This window comes from Triticum urartu, chromosome 5A, assembly GCF_056163025.1.
Source record: "Triticum urartu cultivar PI428250 chromosome 5A, HENAU_Tu73, whole genome shotgun sequence".
NCBI classification, from domain to species: Eukaryota; Viridiplantae; Streptophyta; class Magnoliopsida; order Poales; family Poaceae; genus Triticum; species Triticum urartu.
Genome location: NC_141877.1, coordinates 367,566,861 through 367,584,442, shown reverse-complemented (window position 1 = coordinate 367,584,442; position 17,582 = coordinate 367,566,861). Strand labels below are relative to the sequence as shown.

Below are 17,582 nucleotides of genomic sequence, written 5' to 3'. Positions count from 1 at the left end.
GCACAGGGGAGGCCGCTGAGTCACGCGCTGAGGCCGATAGGGAGGCCAAAGGGCTGGAGTACTTAGATAACCAAATGCCAAAGACGCGGCAAAGCTCATGGCACTTGAAGAATCAATAGGGTTTTCATGTATGCCCGCATACCTAGATTGGATGAACTGAAAATGAAAGAACTGTCCATATGATCAACAAGGGCAATACGGGCGTCGTCATAAAAGCCCACCATCATTCTTTTTCTTTAAGCGATTGCATCACAAGACCTCTAGATTTGATATTCTTTTCATTGGCATACAAGGTCTCAAAATGACATCAATCGTGATGCAATAGTCTCTATTGTTTGCAAGGTTATGTGCAGGCGAAACTCCTGCGTGCAACTAGAACATGTGTGAAAATTTTGAACTATTTTATTCATAAGTTTATTATGTTTGGATTGCTATTTGTATTTGAGGAATATTTATCTTTGAATTCTTGATGCATTATGCTATTTATAATATTGTCATTATGCCCGGCCAGGTGTCCACGGTCATTTGGGGGTCTGTTTGGTGACTTAATTTGGAATGCCCTAATTCACTTTTTTTCAAGAGAAACATTGTACTGCTAAGGAACATTATTAGGAATGCCCTAATTCACTTTTTTATCATATGAAAAGAAAAACTCTTATTAAGGTCTTCGAAGCCCTCGCAAAATTCTCCGAAACATTGTACTGCTAAGGAATGGTGTGACGTGCACCCATACAAATGGGATTTCAACAAGCCAACCTTGTGTTTTACCATTAAAAAACAATCCGAAACACTGCCATCGCCAAGCTCCTTCGCTGATGAGGTACCGGTTGTCGTCAAGCAGGAACAGCTACGTCTTCTTGCTTCTGGTATATTTTACTAGATTCCGATTTTAATCTAATCTCCACCTGATTTCTCCTCAGGCTCTTCGGACGGACCTCCCTCTGTAACACCAACTTCCGCAGGACGGAGCACGCGGTCATGTAACATGTACCCCACCTGAAATCACAAAAATGTGCAGGAAATCATGCATACGTCAGGGGGAAAACAGAATTTTGCCGGTTCTAATAGAGGTTTCAGCCAGCCAATCTCAAACCATTTGGGGTATGCACAATTGATTGTACCAATATGTGATGGGCATTTCAATCATAGTCGCTATCCAAAACTCATCAAGAGATTTAAGTTTAAGACCACTGCATAATTTCAGGCTGCAAGCTGCCCACATAAATATGCATATTCAAAACGCTCCATTTGTCCTGATATAGCCTCTGGGGAGAAAAAAATCATGACACATGAAAATAGCCCATTACTGTGACTACTGGAGTACAGCCAAGTTCATGCCTCGTTTCTTAGCAAAACTGCACCAGAAGTTTATGCAGGACCCCCAGTGAGACGGATAAAAGCCCCATGAGTAACTATCTGAGCTTAATGGCCAAAGGGTTGAGCTTGAGCACAATTTACTGGATTTCTAGTGTTGTGCAGAAAGCCATAGGTGCACAGGGAGTTCAAAAGAGATTTCTCTACTTCAAAGTTCAAAACAGACTGGTTTTCAAAGTCCAAAAGGGAACGGCTGTGAATATTTATTGAGCAAACAACCTACAGGGAAGGAGGGGCATGATATCGCTACCCTACCCACAATTGATGGTTGAATCAAAGATTTGGCCCAACAATGCCAAGTTAAAATTCACTTCTCATGTCTAAATTATTGTCAATTCCATTCATACAACTAATCGATTTATGCTGCAACTTGAGACACATTTTCTTCTATTCACTAATGAAACTATCACAGTGCAAATCCGTACATCATATGAGCATTACTCTCATAATGAGTCAAGGAGAGACTGGGAAGTTGGAAGGATATCAATACAACATTGTTTCTAAGATAGCGATATAGGTAAAGCAGGGAATATGGCAATACAAAAGGTTTAACATTAACTACACATGTAGGTTGTTTTAAAATTTTATGCAATCAGACATTACTCTCAGAAGTGATTCTCCTTGTAAATGCTATTCCATGGAGATATAATGTCAAAACAGCCAAAATATGTGTACAGGGGTACATGTGTCACAGCCACGTATAATAAATCTGGATTTTAAAAAATTTACAAAGCAAAGCCAGTAGCCAGTAACTGGGCCAGGTGTTTCCAAGCATTGACTATTCTTTACGCTTGTTCTATGCAATCCAAATATTCTGATTTGCTATTTATTGTTCATTCTATATACATCTTTCATCAAAGTTACCTAACAGCATGACCATCTACAATGAGTAGAAAAGAGCATATTTCTAGACGGGTAGGTCCGGTGTGGCTGTATAAACATAAAATTATAAGACCATATGTCCGTAAAACAAGCCTAAAGAATACAAAACTGTCAATCAACAAATTATAGATGAATAAAGCAATAGATCAAACTCAAGAACTCTAAGAACCAACCATTTTAGATTCAATTGAACAGGGAAAAACATACACATAAGAATCTTGATGATGATACATACCTTCACAACAGAAGCAACAGTTCCGGATGGTTTTGAAGGATCAGGAATTTGGAAAAGTGCAAAATGCTTATCAGGATCGAATTTCTCATTTAACGGATCAAACCTTTCGACTCCAAACTTCTTAAAAACCTGTTCAAAATTGAGGAAAATCCCAATTAGGCAATATTATCACCCAGAAAGCAATGTGCAAAAGGAGAAGAAATAGTTAAAAGCACAAATGAAAAGTATGACAAAATTCAGGTACAGAAAAGCTACAATACGCAGGAAATGGAATCATATTCTGATGAATAGCATGCACTATATAGAAAAAGTACCTCTCCGAGTTGCTTATCAGTCATGTCAACACCCTCCAGTAGGGTTTTTAGTAATGGTACAGCTCCACTAGAATCTTCGGATGTATCTAATTTTGAGAAGCTTTCCTTTACAACAGATGAAGCTCTAGCCAAATTGTCAGCAACATCTAACAAGCTCTTAGAGAAGTTCTGCATACACGATTAAGACGCTATAAGAAATAGCAAATTCAAAATAGCTAATCAAAATGCTTATAAATATCACTATGCCATCAAAATTTTGAACTATAAATCAGATGTAACAACATCACACCTGCACTGCATATTTTTTTGAGTTCTCAGATTCACGCTTTGTCCTGGCAATGACATTTTCCATTTCTGCATAGCTGCGCAAAACCTTGTCCTTCATATCTTTGATCTCTTCATCTTTCGAGGTTAATAATTCATCCTTCTCAAAAACTAGCTTCACTAGATCCTCCTTTGACAGATCAAGATCTTCTGTACCTGAACCAGAAAACGCAGGTCATTTAGTTCATCACCTCCTGATAGACTGGGGACTTAAGTCTTTCAAACCTACTTCCAGACGAACCACTGTCTTCCTTTGAAGCTTCACCATTCGATTCATGTGCAGTACTTTCCTGGTCTTTGGGTTCGTGTACCTCCTTATCATTTTGTTGAGGGGTAGAAGATGAAAAGCCAAACCTTTGAAAGATGTTGCTTGAGTATCTCAAGGGCTGATTCAACATATATGGAACCTGCTTGTCAGAGAATATACAGCTCATATAAGTAAATAGATGGTAGAAACAGAAACAGCCCAAAGACAGAAGATTACTATTGGCAATTCAGGCGTTATCTAAACCAAATTAGCAGAGTCTCCCATTAAGTGAAAGTAATAAAGAGATCATGTGCCTACAGACAGTTTAGGAGTCAATATGATAGATGTTAGTACTATGTGGAATAAGACTTCAGAAAGTGGAAGTGGATTAATAAATTATACATATGTACATAGTCCATTCTGAGAACAAAACCATCACAGCATTTGTAGTCTAAAGATTAGGATTTCGACTAGCTGTAAGAAAAAGGATTTCGATCATTAAATTACTCCCTCCGCACCTAAATATTTGTCTTTCTAGAGATCTCAACAAGTGACTACATACGGAGTAAAATGAGTGAATCTACAGTCTAAAATATGTCTATATACATCCGTATGTGGTAGTCCATTTGAAATCTCTCAGTGAAGGTCACGGAGTGAGCAGCCGGAAAGATGCTCTACCAAGATATAAGAACGACAGTATACATAGCCACATGCTGAGAGATCTCTGGCAGATGAGCAGATTAAATTTGTTTGTAGTAGTTGCTGCATATTTACATCAGCCTAGTTTCTTATTCCCATCTTGCAACAAGTAGTCGATAGCATAAACATATACAACCCAAGATATGATGGATTTATTCTTTGGCTTTGTTTCAGACTATCTAGCATGTGTGAAATTTACTGGCGTGCAATCATTCTTTCATCCTGTTGACTGTTTGGATTGTTCATAGACACGATAATCCATTTATTACCTTGGTGAAATTATGGACTCAGATTAGTTGTGTGTAGGCCATGTTAATTTCTAACAATGCACAAATCAGAGTTAACTGACACAATATTCAAATCATATTCTTACAAGGAAGCACATCATACTACTGCAGGCATAAGTACAAGTACGTAATAAACTGGGATTCTGGAATCTGTATTCACCCCAAAAAAACTGTGCATTCTAATAGTAGAAGTTAGGCCCCTTGCAGGAAAATCCTCAACTCTATATTCAAATAACAATTCTGACAACATCCAAAACCCAAACATCCAAGGGTTTTATGGTCCGACACTTGGAAAACATAACTCATAGACCATCATATCCAAAATCCCAACACTCCGCCGAAACCTAGACTTAGCATGACCTTATGACGAATCCAAAATCCAACCTCGATTAGGAGCAAAACCCACAACTCCACCAACCATCAATAGGAATAAATCCCTGAATTCCCCCCGAGCAGAAACCACGGGCGAAGAATAATCTGCAGCCGGAAACACCAAGCCTGGATGCCACTCATCCGCATCCTAAAAATTCTAGAAATCCCCTACGAGATGCGACCCAAAACACTCGAAGAACATCGAAGCTCAGACCGTCCGTAGAAACGGCCGAGAAAATCTCACCCTGGCGGGGCCGAAGGAAGAGGCGAGCGGGCGAGCGGCCACCGCCGCCACACCGCCGAGCGGCCGCCTCGCAGCGGACGCCACCACCGCGGCGGCGCATTGCCTCGTGGCCCGCGCGAGGAGGCGCGCGGCTACCATCTCTGCTCTGCGCTAGAACAGGGAGCGGCGAGGGGTTTCCGACGGATTCGCGAGGCGGGCGCCGAGGAGGGGGCGGGGGGGAGGAGAGAGCCAGAGAGGGATCGAAACGTCTGGAAGGGAATTGCGGCCAGCGGGGGAGGGAAGAGCGCCTAGGGATCGAAGCGAATGACCGTTATACCCCGTGAATACATCGCGAGACAGGGCTGGGGTGGCAGGGGTATTTGTGTCTTTTGAAGGGACGTTTGTGGGATCAACTTGTCGTCCAAGAAGAGGGTTTAAGGGTTTGAGCGGCTGGGTTATCTGAGCCGCTGACATTCCTGAGAACAAACAGAAGGGTTACAGCTGACGTCGTATCTTTTCAATCTATATCGACTGCTTTTCTTGATTTTATTTATATCGGTTTTTTATTATTATTAGCAGTTTACTTTGAGGAAGTGTTTGGTTCGTCCACCTTTTTTTAACACGGTATACACACGCAACGCTCGTACATACACATACGCATTCATCCCTATGAACGCACGTGAGCACATTTGAGAGGCTGAGCCGACACATCATTTAAGATTGATGATGTCGCCATAGATAGTTTCATAGTTCGACGAGAACATCTCCTTTCGCTGAATACACGTCACCGAAATGTCTGAAATAAATCCAGAAAAACACGACCACCAGTGTCAAATTCAGGACCTGAACCCCGGTGTGTTGGTTCCACCAGATGAAACCTAACTATCTGAGTTCTGGTAACGATACGAGAATACATCACATTGCAACTGTAGTGAGACTATTGTCTGTTTTGTTTGGTTATCTCCGGTAATGATAACGCAAACAAGGCAACCAATCCAAAAAGATTAGAAAACATACTACAACTAGGGGTGGCGTCGCATGATTCTCCTGATACGGATTTCACAGTCATGGATACCTAAGAGCCGAGAGAAGGTCTCACGGTTGAAGGGGGGCATTGAAGGGAGCAACATGTGCAGCAACTAGAACTGTTGATGGCCGCCGTTGCGGGATGCTGTGAGGAAGATGTTGCAACAAGAAATCTGGTGATGGCCGGTCGTCGGCATCTATTGATGCTCGACGGATGAATGTTGTGTCCGGTCAACATAGCTACGAAGGAGATGAGGGGGACGAAAGCGAGAAGAAGCTCGGGCAAAATCATTTAAAGGCCAGGGGTGGGCGTAATCGGTTTTGTACAGTCCCATTATTTGATTCGCGGTACTTAATTCGGTCACATCTCAACCAAAACACGAGTAACGGGATCAAGTACCACTGTAATCAGATACCAACAATCAAGAAACAAACCCGTCCCGAGTCAACGGCGCTGCAGCGATATGATGATTGTAGGGCCGACCCGATTTAATATCATAATCCTGAGCCTGTCAATCCTTGTAGAAAAAACTCTAGCATGTAACACTTTGTCATTAGTCTTAACAAAATCATCAAATGTATGCAACATGGAAGATGATGCTTGTAGCACCACAAAAAAATTGCAGCATAAGCACAATATTTGGTTCGAAGCCTAAATCGACATGAGGTAGGATAGCGTCACCTATACATATAAGAATTGCATTAGGTGTGTTGACAAGAGAGTACTTGTATCTTGATTGCAAAGGTTATTTGAGAGAGAATACTTTCAACCTGCGCATAGTACAGATTGATAAATCTAAGGTCATTCACTTGAGGGAAAAAATTATTTTTTTGCGAAAAGAGGGAAATTGTTGATGTCCTACAATCTTATGCGCTTGGAAAACAAAGTCTACAAGAATATAAATGTGCGATATACACCAGGCAAGTCTAGATCACAAGTGATAACTAGGAGTAATGACCGATAGCCTGGGTGAGAGGCCGATGTGTCATAAAATGGCATCAAAGCCAACCCTCATAGTTACATGGACATGTGCAGATAGGGGTACGTATATGTGGAGCATGGCGTGTGTGGCCCATCAAGGCACACCGCATGGCATATGTCGGCACTGGACACATGAACGTGTGCTAAGAGGGAACGTTTCTTTTGGGCCGACGAGGGTGTCAGATCCTTTTAAGAGGGTGTATGTGACATCCTAGTTGAATAGGATTGACTAGTTCTCATGGTTAATAGGATTGATATAGACTACTTGTATCAACAGGGTGTGTCTTCTTTTCCGGAAGATCGTCTCTAAAAACCCTCTAAGTTAGGTTAAGCTACTTAATAATCTTACAATCTAGACGCCCGTATTAATTTCGTGCTCCAAGCATTCAACTTCTGGCCGGAACACTTGCATTTCAGTAAAATTCATATCTAAACGAGAGATAGTGATCGATTGGATTGGCCAAGTTTGGTCACTATATTTGTATGAAGCAGGTGTGTTTTTTCCTATCCAGCTAAAGCAGAACAACAATCGTTTTGGCATGAAATCAACTGATCACAAACTACATGTGACCCCAGCATGCAGAATTCAGCTGTCTACCTTTTCAGTCAGCTCAGGCTGCTTCGATTTTTTGCCTGGTAACCTAACCTTTTGTGTGACACTAACTCTGTTCATTTCTGGTCTCAGCTGCAGCCGCTATATATGTAGTAGTAGGGGTCTATGCCCTTGAGACGAAGATCGCTGTGCTCACAACAATCGAGGTGCGACAATGGGGAAACAACGCCCAACGCCGTCGATGAGGAAGAACGTTCAGAGGAAGCATGTCATGGAGCTGCTGCGTGTCACTGCACGGCCTCCACAAGAACGCTGGAGCATCAGGGAAAGCGTGAACTTCAAGATTGCCCTAGGAAGGTAAAACAAATGCGTGTAGACAACAGAGTTCATAAAGATGCAGATTGCACCTTCATTTTTGCCGAAGAACAAAATTCTGCTGTGAACCTTTTGTAACTTGATGCATTTTCTGTGCTTTGAGTGTCAACACAGAGCTAACACAACGTCCATGTGATTTGGGGGCAACTACATTGTGCAGGTTTGGTGAGGACTGGCCAAGAATTGCACAGTTCGTCAGCACAAAGACTACCCACCAGGCACTTCCACCCACCTTCAGTACTTTGTACTTCCACCCACCTTCAGTACTTAAGCCCTGTTTGGAATCACTCCGCCCCGCTCCACTCCGTGGAGCTGGGCTTGAGCAGCTCTGTGAAAACGAGCTACAGCCTGCTCCACTCCCGGAGCGGAGTCGAGGGAGTGGAGTGGAACCGAACAGGCACTTAATGGTCTTATCAAAACATCAACTTACAGAGCAAATCTGCCCTTGCAACTTGAAACGAGTTCAGTCATATGATGCATGTAACACGACTCCTTCGCTGTTTTCTCAGATCAGTGTCTATGCTGAGGAATATTATCTTAAGCATCCACAGACACAATCCAGGTGAAATAGAAGGGGGGGGGGGGGGGGGGGGACCTTTTCATGAAGATCAGCTTTGGGCTTGTAACCTTTTTATGCGGATGAAATTTTGGAACAGTTATGAGGAAAGTAAAGCAGATACAATCACTTTAATGACAGATCTAGCAACATTGTTCTACACCTATTCCATTTCCATCTTCTACTTCTACCTAACCTAGTGCCATTGCCCATGGGCATAGATTCTCAGTATATACACGCGTGCACATCGGTTAATACAATGCACCAAAGTGTCAAAAGATTATACAGAACGTTAATTTAGCAATGAGAAGGATCGCCGCTTCTCCAAATGAATAATCAATGAGAGAGCACCAAACTAGATACCGACCCTACATGCCCAAGATTAGACAAAAATGCTCTCTACCCCTTCACCTACACTGTGGTAATTTTACAACAGCTGTGACAGATGATGACCGAGCCAGATCTGAAAATAAAATGTAAGCCGCAACAGAGCTTCAAGCCTCTCGGTTTTGACCGAGCCTGCAGCTTTTCCACGAGCTTTCTGACCTGATCATCAGATCCACAGAGCTCATAACTCAGCCATGAGAATGTAGTCCAAGGGCCAATTTGGCACCAAGGCAGAAACAATTGCTTGAGCGCTTCGCACTAGCTGCATCTGTCAAATAAGTGGTGAGTGCAGACAAATATTTGCTTCAACCTTCCGGTGAGGGCGGCCTACGGCCATATGGTGTGAAATGGGTGGTTTCCTGGCCAACTGATGTTGGTGTTCGGAGAAGAGGATTCCATCGATCAAAGATGATGCGTCCACCTCGGCCAATTCTCCCTCGGCACCGAAATGGTGGCACGGTGGCATCAACCTCAATAGGGGGGTCTGGTGGCAACTTGATACCCGCTGCCACCAACTTGTCAGGATCTAGCGGCCTTGTGAATAACAATACTGGCTCCTCAGGATCCTGTGTAATCGGGAAAACTGGTAAACGACCTTTCTATTGCAGTGGAACTGGTAAGCAGACTTGACAAATAAATTATCAGAACTGGTAAGCAGGCTGAAGTTTATAAATAATTCAACATAGAATCAGGAACGAGACTAAAAAGAATAGAACACTAAAGTTCATCATCCAACAAATCTGTTGAAGCTGGAAGTATCATATAAAGTACCCAAAAAACATCATTTATTTCCAAATTGTCCTCCTAGCTCCTAAATACTACCTCCGTTCCAAAATAAGCGCCGTGGTTTCACACCACATATTTTGGAACGGAGGGAGTACCTTTCAAATAAAACTTAACTCAAAATCATCAGGCTTAAAACTATCCCATTGCTTTGGCGTTGCCAGTAACTAGCAGCAAAGGGCTGCTTGGTACCAGTTTGCTCAACTCACGTGGCTGATAACAAAAAAGAGGCAGTGATAGGAAGATGGAATACCCTTTTAAATACCCAGCCATTCTGCTGAGGCCTCCTTTTTAGCACCGGTAGCCCCGGCTCACGCTTTATACGCAATGTAGGGATTGCCGACTGCTTGTTATCAGGGTACCGATGATGGAGAACAGGTTGCCGAAAATATGGCTCTTCAGTTGCGGTGTCATCTGAATCCGCATAATCATCATCACTTGACCCAAACCTGCTAGAAGCTTGCTGGAACCCTGACAGTGTAGTCCCATCGTCAACAAGCTGGGCCTCATGCTGGAGAGAAAAGGGGAACAATAGAAATTAGGAGGGTGACAAGAATCAAATGAAACTGGAGCAAGGAAGGTAACAGACCAGAGCATCAAAACAAACTGTGCCGTAACATCAGTTAACGATAAATCCTTTACTGGATGAGAGTGCACCATAATATCAGGTAGAAATATATATTTAATTTACCCAATATTATCTGCTGCATAATGGGCAGAATTAAATCACAAGTATATAGTGCGGGTAGTATTTGGTTCCATCACAGTGGCATTTTAACTACTCCCTCCATTCCAAAATAGATGACTCAACTTTGTACTAAAGTTAGTATAAAATTGAGTCATCTATTTTGGAACGGAGGGAGTATTTATTAAACCCATTCACCACTACCATGTGATGCAAATGGTGGCCTCTTATTTTCATTTGAATGTTATGTTTCCTATAGAAGACAAGTATACAAACTACTCCCTCCGTTTCTAAATATAAGACCTTTTAGAGATTTCAATACGGACTACATACGGATGTATATAGACGCATTTTAGAGTGTACATTCAGTCATTTTTGCTTCGTATGTAGTCTGTATTGGAATCTCTAAAAAGCCTTATATTTAGGAACAGAGGGAGTATATGTAAAAGCAAATTCTGAACCAAAATGTATGATGGCCCATACCTTATATTGCATCTGAACGCGCTGAAGGTTGACCTCACATTCCATGACCTCCCGCTTTGTCTCTTCCCTCTGAAGAGTGTATATTATCAGTTAGAAGTTAAATTTAGTAACGCTGCCGCTATAAGATCAGTTTATGCATGAACTAACCTTAATCAGAGCCCCCATTAATGCCTTTGCTTGGTCCAAATTGCGCCGTACCTAATATAAATTTTAAGGTAGAGTTGTAAGCAGCAAAACACACAAAGAAAAAACATACAGCAAAAAGTTTGTAATCTAATAGCTAAAAAGCTGCAGCTAGCATACTATATTTCACCAAACGAAGGTGACAAGAAATGCAATTCAAATTTTTCAGATAAAGTTTTGCACAATGCTATGTGTTGGTACTTGGTAGACTTCGGAACTATCTACTCCCTCCATTTCAAATATAAGGTATATAGTTTTTGCAATCTTGTTCAAAATATAAAGCATGCATGCAGAAATTTAAGGGCAAGCATGCATATTAACCAATGGGTACCAGGTCATTTCTCTAGTGTTATTTTGTTTAGAACTATCATGCCTTCCTTAATCCCCCTACTTGATTAAAATACAACTTTGAAAAATGGATGGAGGGAGAATTGTTTAAGAACATAGCATGAGATGTGCAGCAGCTATCCAAATCCCAAGAAACTGACAATACAAGCAGAAGAGAACGGTTAACCAATCATCCCATTATTTCAATTTCTCGCAAAACCAGGCGTCAAAAACACAGTACTGTTTGCATTAACATAAAACTATTTACAAAAATCATGGATTTCCTTTTTTGGTCTCCTTTAAACAGTTGCGTGCAAGATTCTCATAATCATTAAAAGCAGATTATTCACATAGCAGCAAAGAAAAATCTTAGAGCAGACCTACTTTGACATGAGAAATGTTGACAAAGAAATCATTAGTAGTTTGATCATGGAGGGAATCACATGATGTCATTTAATAAAATCATCATAATTGGACAGTGTAATTATAAGCTTCCCCCATGGTTATATAACCAAAATTTCACACATTTATCAACTAAAGATAAAGATGTACAGGAACAGAGAAACACAATCGAAAAACTGACCACAACAAACTAAATGCAGCTTACCAGGCGGAGTTTTTCAAACGACTGGATATTATTTTCTCGTCTTTGCATCTGGAGAAGGAAGCAAATATTATGTATACGCAAGAGAAATATGATTGCAGGGAGGTGCTATCAAAGAGAAAAAAAAAAGTTTCTCCAGTAATTGCTGTTCCCCGAAGGCAGGTGTTCAAACTAACTCTGGCCTAAAGCCACTCACCCTTCTTGTATGAAGACGATGGGCCTTTTCTCTTGGTCTGAATACATTATATGGGTTTGTATCATTCACCGGCGGAGGAGGCTTCAGAAAATCAAAAGTAAATTAGTCAATAGTAATGTAACAGAACCATAGTATGATAGACTGACACTTTCCCCAACAAAACTAGCTTGGCAAAAACTTTTCTATTGAGCACACTTGTTGGGCTGGTAGCTTACAAGTCCAACTATAAATCTTCATAGATAAGCCCTTAAAACTGCTTTGGGTGAATCCAGTTAAACCCCTAGAACAAATTACACTAAGGAACACCAGTGGCTTTAGCTTTGTTGTGCCAGGAACCCAATGATTAACTCGCCAATTCACCTGGTTCCATTACATAACTATAAGTCAAAGACACAGCAAACTGAAGCAACTGCTTATGGGCAAATAAATTCCAGATGTGAAAGAATAGCCAAATCTTTTGTAGATGTTGTGACTTCGTTTGATTGGAGGAACAAAGGTGGATAGATTGGGGCCATCCAGCTTGGCTTCTTGATTGGATGAACAGGATGAAACAGTGAAGAATAAAAGTTGGCTACCCTATTCATACCATCCCTAAAACCGATCAGAGGGATGAAATCGAAAAGACCATGTCTGATCAAAATGCGTAGGTGTCATGGCCATGGCTTTGGGCCTTACAGTCAGCCAGCAGCTGTGCAACAAAATAGCAACCATACCAGAACATTCCATATATTTGACCAGGAGCTTCATTCTGAGAGTATGCATGAATGCATGTAGTAGAAATAGCTCCTCAGATGGAAACGTAAGGCCGTCGGGACATCATAGCAAACTTATCTTACTTTGAACATGTACCTGGCACATGCTACTGCACCAAGAAGAACTAATATTCTTACGATTTGCAGCTGGTTTTCACTAAAGAATCAATTTAACTTGTGTAGACACTCCTAGCAATCACCTATAGATACATCGATTGAAATAGCTTTAACATGATTACAAGTTTGGTGAGATGATTTAAGATATAGCATATCCTGCGTTAGATTATACACACAGAAGAAAAGAACGTTTCACATCTGAATCTAGGATATACTCCCTCTGTCCAGAAATACTTGTCAGAGAAATGCATAAAAATGGTTGTATCTAGAACTAAAATACGTCTAGATATATCCATTTCTTCGACAAGTATTTCCGGACAGAGGGAGTACTATATCAGTTGGTAGAAACAGTGTCCACATACAAAAGAAAATCTACCAACACCTGGAGCATTAAAACAATACAGAAACATCACGGTCAATCACTTTAAATAAAGTAAGCTAACCTGCAAACGCCGCAGAATAGGCTTTTGCCACCGTTCCCTCTAATAAAAGAAAGAAGCAGTAAGCATAACAAATGCAGCAAACATAATTAAGTCATGGTACAAGAAAATCTCAGATATGCAATGAGAAAACAAGGTTTGACAGATATTGACAGCAAGCCATGTTACAGCATTTAAATAAAAGGTATAAGTTGATCGCTCGTAGTCTTGTATTAAGAAGACCATATGCTGTATTTTGACAGTGGAGACTACCTTAGCTCTCCAATAGTTATATACAGCTTGGAAAACAGCATACCGAACAGACAAATACTGCAAAGCCTGCACAGAGAAACAATTGGTAAGCAGACACTCTGTAGGAAACAACTGTACAACAAGACTGCAAAACTAATGAAAGGGAAAACGGGCCCCCTTCCAGGTACCTTTGATAAGACAAAAGCCAAAACCAAACAAAAAATGCAATAAGTTTCCGTTAATAACTTTGTTGACATTTAATTGCAATGTCTTGAAATCCTTCTAGATAAGTATCATATGTGATCTCCACACAAGCAGGTTTCAGCAATCATGAGCAAATTCTGATCAATATATTAACTGAGATGGAGTAAGGCATAGAGCCTGCAATGTAATGTATGAGCATAATAGCATAGCAATATATCCTTTGCCTATCAGGTCAACGGGACCCGTGTACTATGGGTTGTGAGTCTTAAGTTAATTGCACTAGTAAATTATGCTCACCCTTATAAGATAGTAATGTGTTAATTTAACCCGTACAAGAAGTAATTGATACTCCCTCCGGTCCTTTTTACTCCGCGTATTAGGTTTGGATCAAGTCAAACTGTGCAAAGTTTGACCAAATATATATTAAAAAATATTAACATTTACCATGCCAAATATATATTCCATGAAACTACATTTAGTAATGAATCTAAGGATATTGATTTGACATTGTAAATCTTGATACTTTTTTCTATAAGTTTGGTCAAAGTAGAGATGCTTTGACTTCAGACAAAACTTATATGCAGACTAAAAAGGACCGGAGGGAGTACTAATAAACGACGCAAGCAGACATTGCTTACACCTTAGCTTCTGCGCATGCACATATATGTTCATGCCAACTAGAGAGACGCAGTACAACATTTACCCTCAGTACCAACATAAGACAACAGAGATGGACACATAAGGATACTGGAATTGTCAAGTTCATTTTTTTATGACAACCAACAGATATAAAAAAAGGAGTAATTACAAATGTCATTTTTTTAATGGAACACGGCAAAGAAAAAAAAACAAGGCTCACGCGGATTACTCCCACCAAGTACCCTACTGCCGCCAGCAAGATGGCTTACAGGGGTCTGCTACATATAGAACATACGAAATTTACTAGAGCTATGAAGGTGTGTCTGACATGTATAGCAGCAAAGTGGTTAATACAATTCATATTTGATATTAAAAAGAAGTGTGTGACACGTGCTAAAGCTAGCATGAGGGGTCCTTAGGTAAAATGCCTTGATTCAACTGACATGGTAAGTTGGCATTTGTGCCATATAAAGTACGGTAAAAATAAACTGGCAATGTCTCAGAGTTAATAACGACAGTAACAGACAGGTAAGGTTTTTAGTAGGTTGACAAAGCTATACAGTTAACTTAGCATTATGTTATAATAACAAGTACAATCTCCATTGCAAAATGCTTTGCATATATGTTCAGTGCATCAATTTTACAATTCCCTTGCTCCCATTTTAGCATAACATCCTAAAGCCATTGTGCATGGTCTAGGCATGCTGCTTTACCTCCATAGCAACATCGAGCTGCAAGAGAACTGGAACAGGTCCTATGAAAGTTGGTGTTATGGCTCCTGCTCTTTCTCGAGCTTTGTGGTCCAAAATTTCCAACTTGAATAAGAGGACCTCCAACCTGTAATATGAGATTTCACTTAAAATGTAGCATAACATACTCGCTCCATAAGGCAAAAATAATAAAATGGTAAATGTGTCATCTAAAGCTTGTTAAAATTACTGAGACAACCAAAATTTCATCAAAGGTCTCTTACTGAAAATATGACTGTGAACAGGATTCTGGACTCTTGATCTTTAATTCTAGATTCCAAAAGGAACATGTTTAACTGTAACCAAAATGCAAACCATAACCAGTAGAGCGGTTTATTAGATCTGTAGCATTTTCTTACTTTTCAGGGTTAAGATTTTTCCGCTCATTGTTGTAGTCGTCAAGCCAGTCTTCATCTTCGTTATCCAAGTCATACTCAACAAATTCACCGATCTCAGCTCTGGCTGCATAGGGTAATCATTCTTAGAAATAGAGTTCATAAAAAAAATATTGTCAACATAAAAAACTACAATTCCATAATAGCAGTAAGAAATAAACCTCCTCTTCCTCGTATATAACATGATGGTTGTGCAAAGGTGCGAGTGTAATCCCTATCATAGGTCTCCACATCATCAAACTGTGGTGTTGGTATTTCTTGAGCATTCTTCTTACTGGGAGTTGAATTTCCCTGCAAAGTCATGTAACAATCATTGTATTGATCAGCACAACCCCCAAAATAATAATATGTATAAATGTTCTCAGATTTATCGTTTGTGGAGACACAAATTTGATTTTCAGATCACAAAATATAAGCAATTATGCACCATGTGATATGTGCAGTATTGCACGGTAGCTGATATACAGAAAGCAGCAGTATGGTGTGGTGTGGTGTCAGCACGCACACCTTGATGCCGCTAGCAGTATACAAATGGTATAGGATAACTGAGAACATATAAACTGATATAAAATAATAAAATAAGATATCATTACGGATCACGTAACATAACCTGCATTCACTGGCTTTTTAGCTGCTTTTGAAGCAATGAATAATATGGTAGGATATATGATATATCAATGTAAAGTAGACACCTTAACAACAACCATATATGCTACAAAGTTCAAACTGGGACAAGTGGTCTCAACAATCAAAACTTCAAAAGAAAAAGAATTTGACAAGGCCAGAGCAGCAGTATGATGTCAGAAGTCGTACGACAATGTCTACAGAAAAAACTTATTAAGAACTCCAAATAATGGTTTTCCTATGGATAACATACAGAAGCAGAGCACGACATGGTTCTTTGGCATGGAATAAAGCTGAATTCATCAACATGCTAATTGGACTGAAATCAACAACACCCAACAACTAACCTACAAAGAGAACTCTGCGAGCTACCAAACATTGACAGTTCATAGGATTGCACGCTCAACTGAAACGTTGTCAGTTGATTAAATTACCTCGCCGTCAGTCGCAGCAGCAGCAGCAGTGAGGTCCGAGCCGGAGTGCCGCAGCAGAACCCCTACCCTTGCCGCGGCGAACGCTGCCACCGTGGGGTCATCGTCCTCGAAGTCCCGCGCCGACTTGAGGATTGGGAGCTTCTTGTGGATGTCGAGCGGCCGCGGCCGGAACGAGAGCCTACTCATGGCCGCCACCACCACCGGGCAGATTCATCTCATCTCCGCCTCCCACCTCGTAGCCGCACACACCACGCACGCCCTCGCGAGGGCTCGGGATTCGGGCTACGGCTCGAGGGCGCGCAAACCCTAGGTCTGCGAGGGCCGAGTGGTGGTGGCGGGACTGGGCGCGGGAGGACGAGGCCGCGGGAGCCGCGAGGGGCGGTGGGGGCCGGGAGGCGGAGGCGGAGACGGAGACGGTGGAAGGACCTAGGGTTAGGGTTTTGGTTGGGGAATTGGTTTCTAGGGTTTGAAAGGAGGTGAAAGAGAGGGAAGGGGAGGAAGAAGAAGAGGGGGGCGTCGCGGGGGAAGGGAAGGAGGTTGGGCTCGAGCACGATGGTCTCACCGTACGTCTACGTAACCGTACTGAGGTGTAGAGTATACCCGTATGTATTTGTACCAATATATTCACTCCTGTCCGTGATATAGTGTGTTATTTTATAAATGAAACCTTGTTCCCGCAAAAAAAAAGAACCTTGTAAAAAAATTGGCTCAGTTTTTTTTCTTTAAAGTAGTTTGGATTGCTTATCACATGTGACACGTGATAAGTTTGGTTCAGTTTATTGAAACAAATATCAACATAATAATATCAATAAATACAATATAAAAATATGTTTGTATGTAATGAAATTCCTAAACTGGGACCCTCACATATTTAGCCTCGCACCATTCCATAGCCATCAT

General features: G+C 41.1%; 2 protein-coding genes across 3 annotated transcripts; both read right to left on the bottom strand.

Annotated features, from left to right (window-relative positions):
• Positions 1-640: 640 nt before the first annotated feature.
• LOC125508973 (grpE protein homolog 2, mitochondrial) lies at positions 641-5,248 on the bottom strand. 2 transcript variants are annotated; one of them, XM_048673797.2, is made up of 6 exons: positions 4,979-5,248; positions 3,371-3,536; positions 3,095-3,285; positions 2,806-2,973; positions 2,492-2,620; positions 641-996 (listed from the first exon to the last, which is right to left on the bottom strand). In XM_048673797.2, the coding sequence occupies exons 1-6, from the start codon at positions 5,114-5,116 to the stop codon at positions 895-897; spliced, it is 894 nt and encodes a 297-aa protein (XP_048529754.1). In that variant the 5' UTR covers positions 5,117-5,248; the 3' UTR covers positions 641-894. The 2 variants fall into 2 exon arrangements, with proteins under 2 accessions (XP_048529754.1, XP_048529753.1); XM_048673796.2 differs by having other exon boundaries at positions 3,359-3,536; positions 4,979-5,247.
• A 3,313-nt stretch (positions 5,249-8,561) lies between these two features.
• Positions 8,562-17,238, bottom strand: LOC125508971 (uncharacterized). The gene is made up of 12 exons (XM_048673794.2): positions 16,683-17,238; positions 15,786-15,915; positions 15,589-15,691; positions 15,194-15,317; positions 13,659-13,724; positions 13,410-13,448; positions 12,098-12,178; positions 11,905-11,952; positions 10,935-10,985; positions 10,788-10,856; positions 9,873-10,130; positions 8,562-9,402 (listed from the first exon to the last, which is right to left on the bottom strand). Exons 1-12 carry the CDS (start codon positions 16,866-16,868, stop codon positions 9,142-9,144), a joined length of 1,416 nt encoding a protein of 471 aa, XP_048529751.1. The 5' UTR covers positions 16,869-17,238; the 3' UTR covers positions 8,562-9,141.
• Between the last annotated feature and the right edge of the window lie 344 nt (positions 17,239-17,582).